This window comes from Plasmodium gallinaceum (assembly GCF_900005855.1).
Source record: "Plasmodium gallinaceum strain 8A genome assembly, contig: PGAL8A_v1_65, whole genome shotgun sequence".
NCBI lineage: Eukaryota > Apicomplexa > Aconoidasida > Haemosporida > Plasmodiidae > Plasmodium > Plasmodium gallinaceum.
The window spans coordinates 1,030,517-1,048,395 of record NW_021628225.1 but is presented as its reverse complement, the minus strand read 5'-3'; the positions used below and the strand labels follow the sequence as shown (position 1 = coordinate 1,048,395).

Sequence of the window (17,879 nt, the reverse complement as noted above, 5' to 3'; positions counted from 1 at the left end):
ATATTATAAAAAAAAAAAAAAAAAAAAAAACAAACAAATTTTGCAAAATAAAAATGTATTAATTTATATTGAATTAAAATTTAAACAAACGTATTTATTCGTTTTCGTATGTTAAAATATAAAATTTAACTAATAAAAATTTTTTTACATCATAAAAATGTAATTATACATTTATTTTTATAAATTTTATTTTATCTTGTCTTCCATTTTATTTTTTTTCTCTATTAAAAAAAAAAAAAACGTTAAAATTTTTAATAATTTTAAAAAAAAAGTGCTCATAAAAGAAAATTATTTAAACCGAAAAAAAAAAAAAAAAAAAGCTTTTTTTCATTTTTATTTTAAATATAAATATATTTATATTTATAAATTGACTGTATGTTTGATTTTATATAAATGAAAAAATGAAAAATACTCACATAATTTTATGTTAATTCAATAGTCACATATTAAATTTATATAAATATTATACATGTTTCTTCTATATAGAATACAAAAGAAATTAATTAAATATAAAGTAAAAAAAAAAAAAAAAGTAAAATATATTTCTTCATAAAATTAACAGAAAAAAAAAAAAAAAATTAAAAGTTATATTTTATCTACATAAACGATGAACTAATTTTAATAAGATGTTCCTTTTTTGTTATTTATCACTTACGAAAAAAAAAAAAAACAATTGAATAAAACAATATTATAAATAAGATAAATTTGCTGAAAATTTTCTTATATCACACTTTAAACTAAAAGATTAAACTATCAATTTTGTTCCATGTTTTATTTTATTTTATAACTCCTTTTAAAATAACATTTATGTAATATTAATTATTTTTTAACTTTTCCTTTTTATCTTAAATGATAATTTACTGTTAATATATTGCAATAAATGTTATAATTAAAAAAAATTGTAAGTATGAAACTATACGAAATTTCTGTTAATATAAACAAAAAAAAAACATTACGAAAAATATAATAAAATTAAATGAATAAATAATGATAACTATTTTTGCATATATTTTAAATAATGCAAAAAAAAAAAAAAAAAAAAAAAAAAAAAATAATAAAACTAAAAAAAAAGATAAAAGAAGAGATAAAATTTTTAGCATTAAAATACTATTACAATTATAATTGAAATTAATAAGTGTAGCTGCATAGTTCAATATAAAAAAAAATTTATAAAATTTTTTTATTGTTCTTGTGCACTTTTATAAATGTAAAAATGTGTATATAAATTACAATTATAATAATATTATTTTTCATATTCATATTATACAAAACTAAATTTAATATAAATAATTTGAATTAAGATTCATAGTTAACATTTTTTGTCTAGTTTAAAAATGATAGTAATATTACATAAAAAGAAAAAAAAAAAAAAAAAAAAAAAAAAAATATTTTTAAAAGTAAAAAAATGTGAAATTAAAAAACTTTTTAACTTAATATTAAAATGTTTTTTAAAGAGAAAATAATATATAACTAATTATTATAATATCTTTTTAATTACATGATTTTTATTTTGCTCAAATAAAGTTGCACGCTAAAAAATATATATATATGTGGAACTTTTATGAAGTAAAATACATTTGCGTATACATAGTAATTAACATATGCGCGTATATTTTTTAATTGCATGATTAACAAAATTTTCATTTAAGATTTGAATTTTTCCTTTTTTAAAAAAGTTACTTTTTATATATAATTTTTTTCATTTTTTAAATATATTCTTCTTATCATATGGATATAATTTCATTTTTTATTTTACAAAAAAATGCATTTTTCATTTTCATTTTCAACTTACATTTTAATATTTTTTTTAGTTATTAAAAGGTTTTATTTTGAATATTATGCATAAAAAAAAAAAAAAAATTCTGAATATTGTACAGGTTAAAATTGTATAATTCACTGTAATATTTATGAATATTAACTTTGAGTACTTATAAGAAACAAAATTATAACAAAATATAATGTAAATTTATTTATTTAAAATTAAATTTTAATTTGAATATCTATTTTATTAATTTTAATTTTTTACAATTCAATTAAAAAAGAAAAAAAAAAAAAAGTTATAGTAAGAAAAAATTTATTGTGTTATAAAAGAATATTGTAAATATTTCTTTATTTTTACATGGATGCTAAAAAATATTAAAATAAAAAATTGGTTAACATATTGCTTCTCACGATTCTTAAGATAGGTTGTCTGATTTATTATGTATTCAATGACATTACTAGTATTAAACAAATTAATGAAGAGTAAATAGAAAAAACTGATTTTATTTTAATTAAATTAAAATATTAAGTAAATTGTTTACTTCTATTAATATCAAATATTAATTGCAACAGTTAATTACTATTTAGTTTACACAATACCCTATGAATGCAATTTTTGAACATTAAATTTTTAATCCTTCACAAAAAAAATACACACATTCATTCCCAAACAGATTTTCTTTTTAGAAAATAAAAAAAATAAAAATATTACCAAGTTTTTTTTAAAATTTCTTTCTTTTTTTTTATAAGTCAAATCCATCATAAATATAAAAAAATAGTTTTTTTTATATAATTGTAAGTACATACACCAAAAAAAAAACTATAAAATATATATATATATATATTTTTTTTTTAGTATATTTACCTTTTATATATGTATTTTTTTTTATTATACATGTTTAGATGGACACATTTTCCCTACATTTTAGCATACAAAAATAAAAACGTTTCTACTAATCACCTTCACTTGAATATTATTTAAAATAGAATGATAATACTATTTATATTCTATTGTTCTTAAAATAGTATTAATAATAATTAATACAAAAATTTTTTTTTTTTTTAAAATGTGGATTATAATAATATATAGTCCTTAGAAAATTGAATTAGAGTAATATATTTTCCATTAATTTTTATAGGCATAAAATTGCTTAGTTTAAATTTTATTTTTTTTATTTAGTATTTTAGCAAAAGTAATTTAAAGAGTATTTTATTTTATTCTGACTTTAACAATTAAAAATATTTAACTCTATATTTTTAAAATATTTATTTAGACAATAATATTTTAATTAAAAGTTTGGTGAATGTTATTCACGTATTAAAAAGTATTCATAATATTTAATAATCATAAAATAAAAGTAAAAATAATTTAAAATTTTTACACAATGTTAAAATATTTAATAAAAAGAATTATATATATATATATATATATATATATATATATATATATAATTTTAATCTTGTCTTTTTTTTTCTAGTTTTTAAATAAACTTCTTATAGCCAATAAAAATTACATAAGCTATTAGATTAATATAATAACTTAAATATAAAAAAATCAATGTGTAATATATTTAAAAAATATTTTTTTAAATTGAGAAAGGAAAAATTATTTTTTTATTGTAGATCCTTTTATTATAAAAGTTTCCTAAATTGGGAAAGAAATACAGAAATATAAGAAAAGAAATAACATTTTTAATTACAATAATTCTTTATAATTATTATAATTTTTTACATGATATTCAGAAAGGTTTATCTAAAATACGCGATAATATTTAAAAAAATAATATAAATATTTAACATTATTTCATTGTAATAAAAGACAATAAATTAAATACATACACAATATATTTTTAATTATCCTATGTAATAATATAAATATTTATGAAAATAATTTCATTATTTTTTTTTTTCAAATGGAAAAAGAAATAGAATGTCAAACAGAAGTAGTAGATGATATATCAAAAGGAATAAAAATTTCTGAAAAATTAAATAGCATATTAATTCTTTATGCAAAAAACATGATATTACATAATCCAGTAAGAGGTTATGAAAGTGAAAATGAAAATATAATAAAAAAAAGAATTTATGAATGGTCGAAAGAATATTTTAGAAAATTGCTTGATGAAAATGAAGTGAATAAGAATATAAAAGAAGATATAAAGTGTGATTTAATTTCTACTCATACTGATAGCAATGCAATAAAAGATAAAATTAAAAAGGAAATAGAAAGAGTAAATTTTAATATAAAGAATGATTAACTAAAAAAAAAGTAAAATTAATTTTTTCACAATTTAAAGAAGAGAAAAAAGTTTTTGTCTTATAATTGTTCTTTTATTATGTATTTATTTTTTTTGAAATTTAAATAAAAAAAAAAAAAAAAAAATACTATATCTATTTAGTAATATATAATTATATATATACATTTAAGTAAAACTTTTCATTTTCTTAATATCCATTTTTAAGTATTCGGAAAATAAAAAATAAATCTATAGAGAAATTAAATACATTTTTTGCACAAAAAATTATATTAAATAAGATTTGAATATATAATAATCTATACGTTTTAAAGAGAAATAATTATTTGATTTAAAAAAAAAAAAAATAAATAAAGATTATTCCTTTAGATATTTTTATATAATTACTACTTAAATTATTAAAAATAATTTAAAATTTTAAGTTAATGGTAATGCATCTTTTATTACATGATATTTATTTTTTGACAAGAAATTTTTTAGTTCTGAACGAGATAACCAAGCAAAATCATTTATGTACTCATTTTTTGCAACATCTAAATTTTTTTCATTATTAGTGTAATGAGCTCTATAATAAAAAATTTTTCTTCCAATAATTTCATTGGGAAGAAGGGGAATTTTAAATTTTCTTTTTTCAAAAGTACATGGACAATATCCAATGAAAAATGGCATTTCACATTTTAGATGTTCAGAACATAGATATTTTAAATTTTGTCTAATTGTTAAATTTTTTTTAAAATCAATTAATGGAAACATCCATTTATTTGTTTTTTTATATTTAACTAGTAAATATAAAAAATTATTTGGTTTTCTTTTAATATTTTTGTAATCATTTTCATTTATATCAATATCATTTTTTTTTTTTTCTTTTATATTTGCATCATCTTTTTTTTTTTCTTTTGCCTTAAAAATATTTTGCATTCCTTCAAGAGAAATTAAGTCTTCCAAATCATCTGTTTCATCTTTTTTTTCATTTTCTTCTTTACTTTCATTTTCATATTCATCTTCATCTTCATCTTCCTTTCTCTTTTCTTTATTTTCATAATTTATACTATTCTCTAAGATGTTTTTTTCTGAATTTTTCTTTTCATCAAAGGAACTTAAGTTGTATTTCATATGTAAAAAATCTTCACTTATTTCTAAATTATTATTAGTTCTTAAAAGCCATTCATCTTTAAATTTTTCAAAATCTTTTTCAAATTCTTCCTGAACAAAATTTAAGGGAAATCTATCAATACATAGAGAAACTTGTACTTTATATTTATCATGAACTATTATTTCTTTTGTCTCTGATATATTTATATTAGTTGATATAGTTCTATTATCACTTAAAATATTTTTTTTTTTTAATTCCTTTCTATAATATGTATTGTCTTTATGGTGGAAAAATTTATTGAAATTTTTATTGATTAAGCTCATATAATTTAGTTGCGAAATATTTTTTAAAATGCTCTTTTCTACAACTTTTTTTATCATTTTCTAATAATTATTTTTGGAGATAATATTATTTAACAATTTTTTTATTTACAGAATTATTTAACAAATATATTATTCTCAAGTGATCCATTATATATTAATTGTCATTTATATTGAGTATATATATAGAAGGAAATGAACAATTTTTAATTTTTTACTTAGATTTTAATTATAAAATGTATTCTTTTACATTCATAAAAGTATATTACATTAGAAACATATAACATATTTTATATGTTTCGCTTATAAAATATTTATTCTATAATGGTTTACATTCTGTTTATTCTCTCTTTTTTTTTTTTTTTTTTTTTTTTTTTTCTAATGAAATTAAAACAAAATAATTATAAATAATGCTAATGATATTTTAACATGTAAACAAATATAATTAATTAAAGCAATATAAAAAAAAAAAAAAAAAAAAGAAAAATTTAATTTATAAAAAAAAAATTTTAATTCAATTTTGCTGAATTATTAACAAATATTTAGATAAGATCTTGACAGGCATTTTAACAAATTGCTTTTATGCTCATTAAATATCTTTTTTTAAAAAAAAATATTCTTTTCTCTTTTTAAATATTTTAATGAGTTTCTTATTTGTAAATTTAACTTATATTCACAAAGTGAGTTTTTTTTTTTTTTTTTTTTTTTTTTATTAACAGTAGAACTTATTATTGTTTGAACAAATTTTCAAAACATATTACCTTCATTTTTAATTTTATGAACTAATGATACCCAATTAAAATAAAATAAACCTACACACAAATCACATAAATAATATATAATTCTGTTATTTATAAAAACCTCAATATATTTTAAAGGAAAATTGAGAATATATAACATATTTTCATTTTTAATAGTTAAAATCAAACAGTTCTACATGTAAAAATATAAAACATTAATAATTGTGGTAATATTATTGACTTTTTCATATTGTATTTCTCACATTAAGGTGCTATTATAATTTCAAATAAATACTACTTTTATTAAAGAATAACTTATGTTTTATTTTGTTTTATCTGCTACTATTTTTTTTTTTTAAATCCTTAAACTGATAAAAATTAAAAATTTTAAATAATTGCTCTTCATTAATTAAATCCTTTGAATATGTAAGAAAAATATATAAAATAAAATATTATGTTTTTTTAAATTGAATAGGATATAATTTTTTTTTAATTTATTAAAGTGTAATAAATAAATTTATCAAAAAAAAAAAAAATGATCTTAATTTTTTTTTGTTTGCATTTAACAAAAAATATAAAAAATTATAAATATTTCTTTTTTTTTAAGAAAAAACCAAATAGCATATTTTAGAATTATACTTGTTTATAATTCTTTTTTTTTTTTTTTTTTTTTTTTTTTTTAAATTTTCATTAGTTTTAATAAATATAATAATTTTTTTTTAATATACATTAAATCATTTTAATATTATATATATATATTACACACATGCCAAATCACTTATAAATCTACGTTTATATTATATAAATTCCTTCACTTAATAACTTTTTCTTTTTTTTTCATTTTAACATAATATGGATATATATAATTAAAAATTTTTGATAAAAATAATATACTAGTAATTTTATATAAATATTTCTTTAATTCTGTATCAATATTCATGTAAATATTATATTTCATAGAACATATGCTTATTTATTTTTTTTTTTTTATAATTCCGTAAATATATATATATATATATATATATTTTGTGCATATAAGTATCTTTTCTAATAAGTCGAACATTAATAATGTACATAAATTCTTATAATAATTTTAATATTTTCTATGTATATATATGTTGTTACTATTTATAAATGTCTTTACTTTTTTTTATTTTTTTTTTTGTTAATGTGCATTTACTCTATTTGAACAACTTTCATTAAGTTAGTACCACCAGCAACTTCTTCTTTAATACCATGAATAGCAATGACGCTATCACCTACTTTAACCAAATTTCTTTCTTTAGCAATTTCTAAGGCATTTCTTAAAACAACATCTGTACCTTGAAATGATCCAACTTTAATACATGTAATTCCTCTATGTATACTTAAGCATCTAACTGTTGATTCAGATGCACTAAGAGCTAATATTCTACAACTAGGTTTGTATTTAGCAATTAATCTAGCAGTATATCCTGTTTCAGTTAAGGCTATAATTAAAGTAGCATCAATAGATTCTGCTGTTTCTACTGCTGATCTAGCTACAGCTTCTTGTACACTTATAGGTGTATCTATTGCATTCACTATAGATTGATATAATAATTTATAATCAATACATGCCTCTGCTTCTATGCAAATTTTTGACATTATAGTAACAGCCTGAATAGGAAATTTTCCGCTAGCTGTTTCACCTGATAGCATAACACAATCAGTTCCATCCAAGACAGCATTTGCTACATCTGTCACTTCTGCTCTAGTAGGTCTTGGATTTTTTGTCATTGATTCTAACATTTGAGTAGCTGTTATTATTGGTTTTCCTTGTAAGTTGCACCTATAAATTATTAATAAATAAAAAAAATATATATATTTATTTACTTTATAAGATAAACATACACAAAGTGTAATAATTAAATATTTACAAAAAGTTAGGCAATTATATGCAAATGTAAATAAATATACATCGGAAAATACATATAACGAAATGTATTAATATATATATATTGTTATCTTATTTAAACACTGAATTATTTTCAAATAAATGAAATGATATATTTCATTTATAATAAGACAGCTGACTTATAAGATAAAAAAATAAAGGACTTGAACAGAACGTTCATAGTCATATTATTAATTTATTTTTATTATTTTATGCATCACTCTTAAATATATAAAATTAATTTTTTAATTTTATTTTTTTTGTGATGCATAATATGTATATAATATATTGGGGAAGAATATCTTGTCAATTGAGCAAAGTAAAATATATTCATAAAATAAAGACATAAAAACATTTATAAAAAAAATATATACATTATTAAATTACTTTGAAATCATTAATTTTTGAGCTAAGAAGACTTTTTCTGGAGATATTTCCATTCCTAAATCTCCTCTTGCTATCATAATACCATCTGATTCTGCTAGGATTTTATCAAAATGAACAATACCTTCAATATTTTCTATTTTAGGTATAATTTTAATATGCCTTCCTCTTGGCCCTAATAAATTTCTTATCAGACGAACATCTTCAGCTGACTGAATAAAGGATGCTGCTATAAAATTACATCCCATAGGAATAGCAAAATTTAAAATATCGTTTTTATCTTTTTCACTAATAATTGGCAAATCAACCTTTACATTTGGTAAATTCATATTTTTTTTTTCTCCAATAGTTGCACTATTTAATACTTCTGTAATTACATGATCATCATGTGTTTCTAATACTTTGCAGCTAACTGAACCATCTGCTATTAATATAATATTTCCCTTTTTTACACTTTGAGGTAACTTTTTATATGAACAAGCAATACAAGTTTCATCTCCTAAAAAGTCATAATCAGTAACTAATTTTAATTTGCTACCTTCTTTTAAATGAACTTCTTTATTTTTTAAAAGTCCTGTCCTGATTTCAGGTCCTTTTGTATCTAACAACATTCCTAATAAGCAGTTTGGTCTGAGTTGTTGTGCTTTTAAAACATTGTTAAACATTTCTTTATGATCTTCATGTGTTCCATGTGAAAAATTAAAACGACATATATCCATTCCTAATCAAAAATAAAAATAAAAAAAATAAGTAATAATTTTTTAAATAAACTTGGAAATATAATAGGGATATTAACAAAAAATATGATATTATTTTTACATATTATTTAAAATTATATATAAAATAACCTGCATCAATTAATTCTACAAGAGTTTCAACTGATTTGCATGAAGGGCCAAGTGTACAAACAATGTGTGTTTTTTTCGATCTTAAATCAACATTGCTTGGTTCTAAAATTTGTCTTAAAGTTATATGGGCTGCACTTTGCAAATTTGCATTAGAGGATGAATGTTTAAATTTAAATGAATTCATTTTGACTTTTTTCTTTCCTATGTTTTTTATTAAAAATGTAAAAACTGACGAATTAATTTTGTTCTACTATATTTAAACAATATTATATTATAATTTGATATATTTTATGTTCAGGAATTTATTTATTATTTTATTTTTTTTTTTACTTTTGTAAAACTCAATTCTTTTATATAAGATTTCTTATTATGAAAAAAAAGAAGATATATATATAACATAAAATAAAAAATATTAAAACAATAAAAATTAAAAATATATTTATATATATGTATGTATATAAAGCATAATCGTAATATTATAGAATTAAAAAAAAAAAAAAAAAAAAAAAAATTGGTTTATAAAAAAAATAAGAAATTAATACATAAAAATTAAAAAAAATATATATATATATATATATATGTATATGCAAAGGAAATATATATATCTCAAAACATAATTAAGTATGCTTCCATTACTATATGTATAGGATTGTTACATTAAAAATGATTCAATAACAAAACAGTTTTTATTTAGTAGACGTATTTAATTTTAAAAAAAATTTCTAATATACCAATATTTAAATATTATTAAAAAAAAAAAAAAAAAAAGTCTTTTGTATTGATAAGAAATTTTTAGAAATATGTACAGGTTAATTTTTATATAATAGTGCAAAAATAAATGTTCTTCTGTTTTATATACATAAAAAAAAAAATATAAGTGTATAGACTTTTAACTTATAAAAAAATTATAACATCAAAACTCAAAAATTATATGTAAAAAAAAAAAGTATAAGTCCCTCAAAAATTAACAAATATAAAATAAAATAAATGTAAAATGAATAAATAAATGTGGCAAAAGGGGATATTTTTATTTTTCTATTTAGAGAAAATCATGAAAAAACATTTAAAAAAAATAGAGAAAAATTAATATTTTTTAAAATATATTATTTAAATATTTCGTATATGCATATAATCATATAAATATATAAATATATATATATATATATATATATATATGTAAATATAATATTTAAAAAATCCTTCAATAATATTAAAGTTTACGTATCAATAGGATAAAAAATGTTTTACATATGTAAGCTAACTTCTTAATTATATTAATATATTAAAAATTGAGCTAAATTACTTTTTTTTTTTTTTTTTCCAATTATTTTAATTTTAAAAGAATTCTTCTGAATTATTCTTATATAATGTTTTTAATAAAATTTTTTCAAAAATATGTACTTTCATTAATTTATTGAATAAAACATAACAAAACTCCATTTTAATATATATATTTATTCCTTTTCTCTACTAAATTATATAAAAAGAATAAAAAAAAAAAAAAAAGCAAAAAAAAAAATTTATTTGATGAAAATATATTTATAAAAAATTTTTTTTTTTTTTTTTTTTATATGCCGAAGGAAACTATTCATATAAATTAAAAAAAAAAAAAGAGAATTTTTTCAATTTACGTTTAACACAGTAGCTAGAAATTTCCTTTTTAAATTAAAAAATATATTGGATTCTCTTTATTTCAAAATTAATATAAATATATATACGAAATAAAAAATTATAAAAACTTTATTGAAATTATATATTTTTTTTTCATCTTTATGTCTTATTTAAGGATGAACTTGTTTATGTATATAAATTTTATGTGGAAAATATAATGCGCATTTTATTGAGCTCGTAATTTATTTAAATTATAAGTTTTTATTAAAGAATACTTTAAAATTTTTTATTCAAAAAAATTATTAAAAAAAAAAAAAAACATTACAAAAACTAAAAAAGCTAATCATAATATAATATTAAAAGGTTTTTTGTTTTGTTAACAAAATAACATAAAAAAAATTTTTTTTCTTCTGGTTTCTATAATTATAAATTGCTTTATTTTTTGTTATATTTTATTTTTTACATAAACTTGAAAATGCTAAATATAACTTGTTTGATAATATGCATATATTTATAATAAGGGATATAATTTATTTATAAAATTATTATATAGTTTGAACTTAAAAATACTACATTTTATAAATGCAAAAAAGAAATTCTACAAAAAAAAAAAAAAAAGTAAATATCTATTATGAATTTTTAAAATAAATTTATCTTTTAAAGAATAATTATTTAAGAAATTAATATTTTATCTAATAACAATGCTTTTTTTAAAATATTATAACCTTCAAAATATGAACGAAAAAAAAAAAAAAAAAAAAAGTTGGTTTTTCTTTTCAGCTTAATGCAATGATTTATTAAGAGTTAAAATTCAATATTATTTTCTTTTAGAGTAGCTTCTACTAATTTTATTAAGCATTCAAGATTTTCTCCTCCACTAGTAAAACCAGAATAATGAACAAAAGTTAATCCTTTTATGTTGGAAACTTTTTCTAATTCTTCGTTTCTTAAACCCCTAAAATTAGCTGGGAATGGAAGTCTTAATGCAAAATTTTCATTTTTTTTTGAAATAGCAGTGCATCTATAATTTTTATATCTGTCAAAAAAAATGCAAAATAAAATATCTCCTTTTATATTTAATTCTTCTTCTATATCATATACGTGTTCATAATAAGGGCAATTCTTTGATAAATGTATAACTCTCCCTGATTTGTGAAAATTAAATCTATTTTCAATTGCTTCTCTTGTAATATTTTTAGCTAAATACCATACATTTGAATAATAATTTACAAAATAAAGAAATTCTTCTTTAACAAGATTAGAAGCTATCATAAAACGTTCATCTTCATCAATATCATCTTCTAAAAAATTTGGATTTAATCTGCTTACCCTATTTTGTAAAGTTGTATTTATTTGATATTTTTCTTCTCCTTCATATTGATTAATACCGTTATCTATTGCATCAATTGACTCAATAAAAGCAGAATAAATTTTATCATACAAGACATTAACTTTATCTTCATCTGTTATATTAAACCCTCTCCTAAATATATCTTTTGCGTAATGCTTATATATTAAACCTGCACTACTTAATCGTATGTTATGTCTTTCATCTAATGTTCCATTAAATTCTTTTTGATGATGATCGTATCTTTTCATTTCATGATTATATACACCTCCTACATCTAACACAACATCACATTTATCCAATTTATCTTGATCACGTGTCCTTATAATAGTTGCATCTTTGTATTCGGGTAAAAATTTTAACATAACTGAAGCCAAAATCTCATCAGTATGAAATCTCCCTGAATGAGTTCCTATAATTTTTTGCATGCTGAAACAAAAAATAGAAGATGCATATAAAAATCTTTTTATGCTAATTATTTTATTTACTTTATATAACTTGTTTTTTTTTTTTCTTTTCCTAAAACTTATGTTTTCACATATATTTCTTAATAATACACGGTATTTCCCTATTAATGTTTTCATAAAATTATCTATTTTTTTTTTTTTTTTTTTTTCTTCCCTATTTCTACATAAAATTTCTAATTGTACTTGCCTTCATTAAATTTTATTTAGTGCTGATTTATTATTTTTCTTAATATTTATTCTGATTTATTTTTTTGAGATTTTAACATTCTTTTGAATATTCAAATTAATTTTAGAATTATTTTATTATTTTTTTTTTTTTTTTTTCATTTCTTTTAATTAATATATTTATTGCACTATTTTTTTTTTTTTTTTTTTTTTTTTTTTTTTTTTTTTGGGGCCCTTTATTATATATTTTATTTTTTACTTAATTAGATTTATTAATTTTATTTAGTTTGTTACTATATTATTTTTACTATGATTTTCATTAAATATTATAGAAATTTGAAATTATTAATTATTCCGTTTTAAAAATAAACATTCTTTCTAAAAAAATAAAAGAAATACTTTTTGTGAGAATATTTTCAAAATTAAGTAAAGGGAGAAAAAAAAGTGTTAATAATTTAATTTTAACATAAATATATTCCTATTTTAAAAATTGTATAATTTAAAATTCAATATAATATTTTACCTTTTATAATTAAATATGTTTAAGTATGTTATTTTTGGTGCTAGTGGATTACTGAGTGGTTGGATTTTAAGAGATATATTTTTTTTTTCTATTAACAACATAAGTTCAACAAATGGTATTTTATTAAATAAGTTTGTATGTGAAAAAGAAGGTTTTTTTAAAAATATATTTAATGAATTAAGGTATTGCTTTGATCCATTAGAATTAAAAAAAGGATTTAATAATTACAATATATATATAAAAGAAAATAATTATTTCATAGAAACGCTTTATATTGAAAAATGGAACAATATCAAAGATATGAATGAGTATATTAATAGTGAGGAGAATAAAAAAAATTTACATTATTTGAAAAATTTAAATATTTTTTTTTGTCCATCATTGTTTGTTTTATTAAAACATTATAGTGGAAATGATATTCCAAGTTATTTAAAAAGATATTTTGAATAAAGAGTTAGTCTTATCATTTCATGAACCATATATTTATTTATTTTATTTTATTTTATTTTATTTTTTTTTTTTTTTGTTTTATTAAAATTTTTTTTATTTTAGTAATATTTTTAAATAAAACTTATATATTATTTTTGTAAATAAAATAAATTTTCTTAATTAGAACGAAAGATTTTAGTTATTCATAACAGTTGATAATTATTCACAATAATTTTAATATATTTTATTTTTATACTACCCAAATTGTAATAATTACATGGTTCTTAAAAAATAAAAAAAGAATATCATTATTATTTATTGGAAAAAAAAAAAAAAAAAATTTTTTAAATTACTATTAAATTAATGTTATGTGAATTTAATAACAAAAATAACTGAATTTTGTTTTTTTTAAAAAAAATATATTTTGTAGTATCCTTTTTTTTTTTTTTTTTTTTTTTTTTTTTTATTATTATACTTCATATAACGTATATTAAATTTTTTTATATGTATTTTAATTAGTTTTTTTTCTTTATCATACATTTATCTACTTTTTTTTTTTAACGTCTTCTTCTTGATACATAGAAATTTCAGCTGTTAATGATTTAATGAGAGTTTCTTTTTCCCGTAATTTTTGTTTTATTTGTGTTATATCCTGTATATTGGTGTATCTTAATTTTTTATCTAGTTCTTTTTGTAAATCATCGCATTCTTTTGTTTTCGATTCTAGTAAAACGTTTTTTTTCATTGATTCTTCTGTTTTCTCAATTAACTTTTTTTGAACATTTTTTAATTTTTGAATCAAGTCAAATGCTGTGGGATCATTGCCTTCTAAGTTTCTCCACCTGTGAATATTAATTGGTTTTTCTAATTCTTCTGATAACGTTTTAACTTTGTTTTGTTCATTGATTAACTCCTTTTTTAAGGAATTTATTTCTAATCTGCTATTATGCAATGTCTCTTTTGACACACTGCTTAATTCATTAGCATTTTTTAAATTAGATACTTTTTTATTTAAATTATTTATTTCTTGCAATAAATTTTTGTTACTTAAATCTAATTTATCATGGGAAATTTGTAATAATTTTAATTTTTCTTTTAGTGTTGTTATTTCTTCTGTTTTTTCACAAAGCTCATTATTTAACGTGTCCTTTTCTTTTTTTATATGTTTAACATTTTTTTCACTATTTTTCAATTTGTTATTTAACTCATTTATTTCTATTTCTAGATGTTCTATTGTTTTTTTATCATGAATAAATGAGGTTTTTGTATTTTCATTTTGAATTTTAAATTTGTCTATTTGTTCTCGTAATTTTTCATTTTGATTTAATAAATTTTTTTTTCCTTCTTTTAAATCATTTATTTTACATTCTAAATTTTTTTTTTCAGATTTTATAACATCTAATTCATTAGCTTGAATCTTAAATTTTTCTTCTAAGTTATTTAACTTTTCTTTAGTTTCTATTAAATTTTTACTGGTATTTATTTTTTCACTTTTAATATTTTCACACAAAGATTTTTCTTTTGCCAATTCATTTTTTAGAGAATTTACAACCTTTATATATGTATTAATCTTGTTATCTTTTATTACTAACTCGTTTGTACTATTTGTTATCTTGTTGTTAGTTTGAGATAATTCATGCATCAATTTCTCTTTTTCTTTCATTAATAATTGTATATCTTCATTTAGTTTATTCTTCTCTTCTATCCCTTTTTTTATATCTTTTTCTAAATTTATATTAGAAAGTTTTTCTTTCTTTGATACTTCTGTATTTTTCTTAATAGTATCATCAATTTTTTCAATTAGTTTTTTCGTTTGTTCTTTTTCTATTATTAAATCATTTATTTCTCTTTTTTGATTTTGATATTTTGTTTTAATTTCTTCAGTTAATTTTACAATTTTCTGAATTTCGTAAGTCAGTGATTTCACATTTATTCCTAAAGATTTTTTTTCTTTTTCTAGCATTTTTATTTTATAATATTCTTGATCTAATTTCATTTTCATTTTGGTGTTATTACTAGTCAGGCTGTTAATAATTGAAGTATTAGTTAGAATTTCAGTTTGCTTTAGTTTTGATTCATTTAAAAGCAATTTATTTTTTTTATTCACATCTTCTAACTTTTGTTCCAAATCATTGTTTTTTTTTAACATTTCTTTTTGTTTTTTTTCTAAAAGATCAATTTTTTCTAATAAATTTATCTTACTATTTTCTAAGTCTCTATTTTTATTTATTTGATTTTCTAGTAATTTTTGAGTTTTTATTAATTCTTCATTGATATAATTCCTCTCTTCTATGAGTATCTCTGTATTTTTTTCAATTAACAATTTATCTTTATTATATTCCTCATCTAATTTTTTTTTTTCTTCTAATTCCTTTTTTAAATTGTCTATAGTAATATTTTTTTTAAGATTTTCATTTTTTATAGAATTTAAATTTTCATTTATTTCATTATATTCATTTTTTAATTCTTTCGCATTTTTTTCTAAATTATCTACTTTTAGTAATATATGTTCATTTTCTCTTTTTAAACTTTCAATTTCATTATTCTTGTTTTCAATTTTTACTTCAAATTCTTCAATATTAGTTTTCAGGGTTTCAATATTTTCCAAATAATTCTCTTTTTCACAATTCCATTTATCTTCTTTTTTCTGATTTTTATCAAATAGTAACTGTAATTTATCTATTTGATTTTGCAATAGAAAAACATTTTTTTTTTCTTCATCATAATTTTTCGTAATTTCTTTATTTTTAATTAAGTTTTTTTCTAATTCTTCCTTTAGCGTTCTTACTTTTTCTTCATTTTGTTTATTTTTTATCTCTTTTATTTTTAATAATTTTAACATTTTTTTAAACTCATTTTTAAAATTTCCTATTTCTTCTGAATTATTAGAATGTAATATTTTACTAATATTCACATTTTCTAAAAAATGAATTATACTATTTAAATTGTCATTTGAGCTTTCTAAGTTATCATCATATGTAAGGTTTTCTAAACAGCCTTCTAATTCTTTTTCTTTTTTTTTTTTTTTCTTCTTTTTTTTTTCTTTTACCTTTTTTATAAAACATGATTCTGTTTCGTTTGTTCTGTTATTTTCATTATAGTTACCTTCAATGTATAATTCTTTTTGTATATCACAGTTTTTTATTTTATCATTTTTATTTTCATTTATTATTATATCTACATATTTAGTTTTAAAATTAGTTTTATCATGAGATTCTTCACTTTCCTTATTTTTACTAGAATATGTGTTATTTTGCAATATAACATTTTCCATTTATTTAACAGAAAAATGAAAACTAGATAAAAAAATTTAATTTATAAAATTTAATGTAATTATATGTTGTATGAATTATAGGAAATTATACTTAAAGTTGATATTTGAAATAATCATAATTTTAAATTTTTAAAAACAAAAAAAAGGAAAAAAATTCTAAATTTCTTTTTTTTTTTTTTTTCTTTGTAGTAACTAGTAAAACCATTTTTTATTCCAAGCATATTTTTTTTATTATGATTTTCTGATAGAAAATTTTCTTAAAATTATGCATTTAAAAAAAATTATGTCTATAATTGTAATTAAATAAAAAAAATAAGTTTTAAAAGTCTTTCTATAATAATTTACATATATATATATATATATATATATATATATATATATATATTTATTATTTAAATTTTTATATAATACATAAATAACATACAATATTTTCTAAATTATTTATCCACGTATATATAGTTATTGTGTTTATAATTTTTTTTTTTTTTTTTTGTATATTTTTTTAGTAGTAAAATTTAGATAAATGCAAAAGTAATAAAAGAAAATATATCTTTTAGTAAATAACGGTAAAAATTAAGAAAAAAATACATATATATGTATGTAAATATAAATTAATCTAAATTTAAAATGTATAAACCATTTTAACGGCATACATAATTGTCTTTTATAAATTGTGAAAAAAAAAAAAAAAAAAAAAAAAAAAAAAAAAAAAAAAAAAAAAAAAAAAAAAAAAAAAAAAAAAAAAA

General features: G+C 17.5%; 6 protein-coding genes across 6 annotated transcripts; 2 read left to right on the top strand and 4 right to left on the bottom strand.

Annotated features, from left to right (window-relative positions):
• Positions 1-3,674: 3,674 nt before the first annotated feature.
• PGAL8A_00155500 (conserved Plasmodium protein, unknown function) lies at positions 3,675-4,019 on the top strand (the record flags this gene model as incomplete). Its single annotated transcript, XM_028675102.1, has 1 exon — positions 3,675-4,019. One exon carries the CDS (start codon positions 3,675-3,677, stop codon positions 4,017-4,019), a length of 345 nt encoding a protein of 114 aa, XP_028526667.1.
• A 414-nt stretch (positions 4,020-4,433) lies between these two features.
• PGAL8A_00155400 (mitochondrial ribosomal protein L46 precursor, putative) lies at positions 4,434-5,489 on the bottom strand (the record flags this gene model as incomplete). The annotated part of the gene is made up of 1 exon (XM_028675101.1): positions 4,434-5,489. The coding sequence occupies one exon, from the start codon at positions 5,487-5,489 to the stop codon at positions 4,434-4,436; it is 1,056 nt and encodes a 351-aa protein (XP_028526666.1).
• Positions 5,490-7,345: 1,856 nt separating this feature from the next.
• Positions 7,346-9,500, bottom strand: PGAL8A_00155300 (pyruvate kinase, putative; the record flags this gene model as incomplete). The annotated part of the gene is made up of 3 exons (XM_028675099.1): positions 7,346-7,979; positions 8,472-9,189; positions 9,317-9,500. 3 exons carry the CDS (start codon positions 9,498-9,500, stop codon positions 7,346-7,348), a joined length of 1,536 nt encoding a protein of 511 aa, XP_028526665.1.
• Positions 9,501-11,731: 2,231 nt separating this feature from the next.
• On the bottom strand, positions 11,732-12,859 carry PGAL8A_00155200 (conserved Plasmodium protein, unknown function; the record flags this gene model as incomplete). Its single annotated transcript, XM_028675098.1, has 1 exon — positions 11,732-12,859. One exon carries the CDS (start codon positions 12,857-12,859, stop codon positions 11,732-11,734), a length of 1,128 nt encoding a protein of 375 aa, XP_028526664.1.
• Positions 12,860-13,445: 586 nt separating this feature from the next.
• PGAL8A_00155100 (conserved Plasmodium protein, unknown function) lies at positions 13,446-13,880 on the top strand (the record flags this gene model as incomplete). Its single annotated transcript, XM_028675097.1, has 1 exon — positions 13,446-13,880. One exon carries the CDS (start codon positions 13,446-13,448, stop codon positions 13,878-13,880), a length of 435 nt encoding a protein of 144 aa, XP_028526663.1.
• Positions 13,881-14,403: 523 nt separating this feature from the next.
• Positions 14,404-17,133, bottom strand: PGAL8A_00155000 (conserved Plasmodium protein, unknown function; the record flags this gene model as incomplete). Its single annotated transcript, XM_028675096.1, has 1 exon — positions 14,404-17,133. One exon carries the CDS (start codon positions 17,131-17,133, stop codon positions 14,404-14,406), a length of 2,730 nt encoding a protein of 909 aa, XP_028526662.1.
• Between the last annotated feature and the right edge of the window lie 746 nt (positions 17,134-17,879).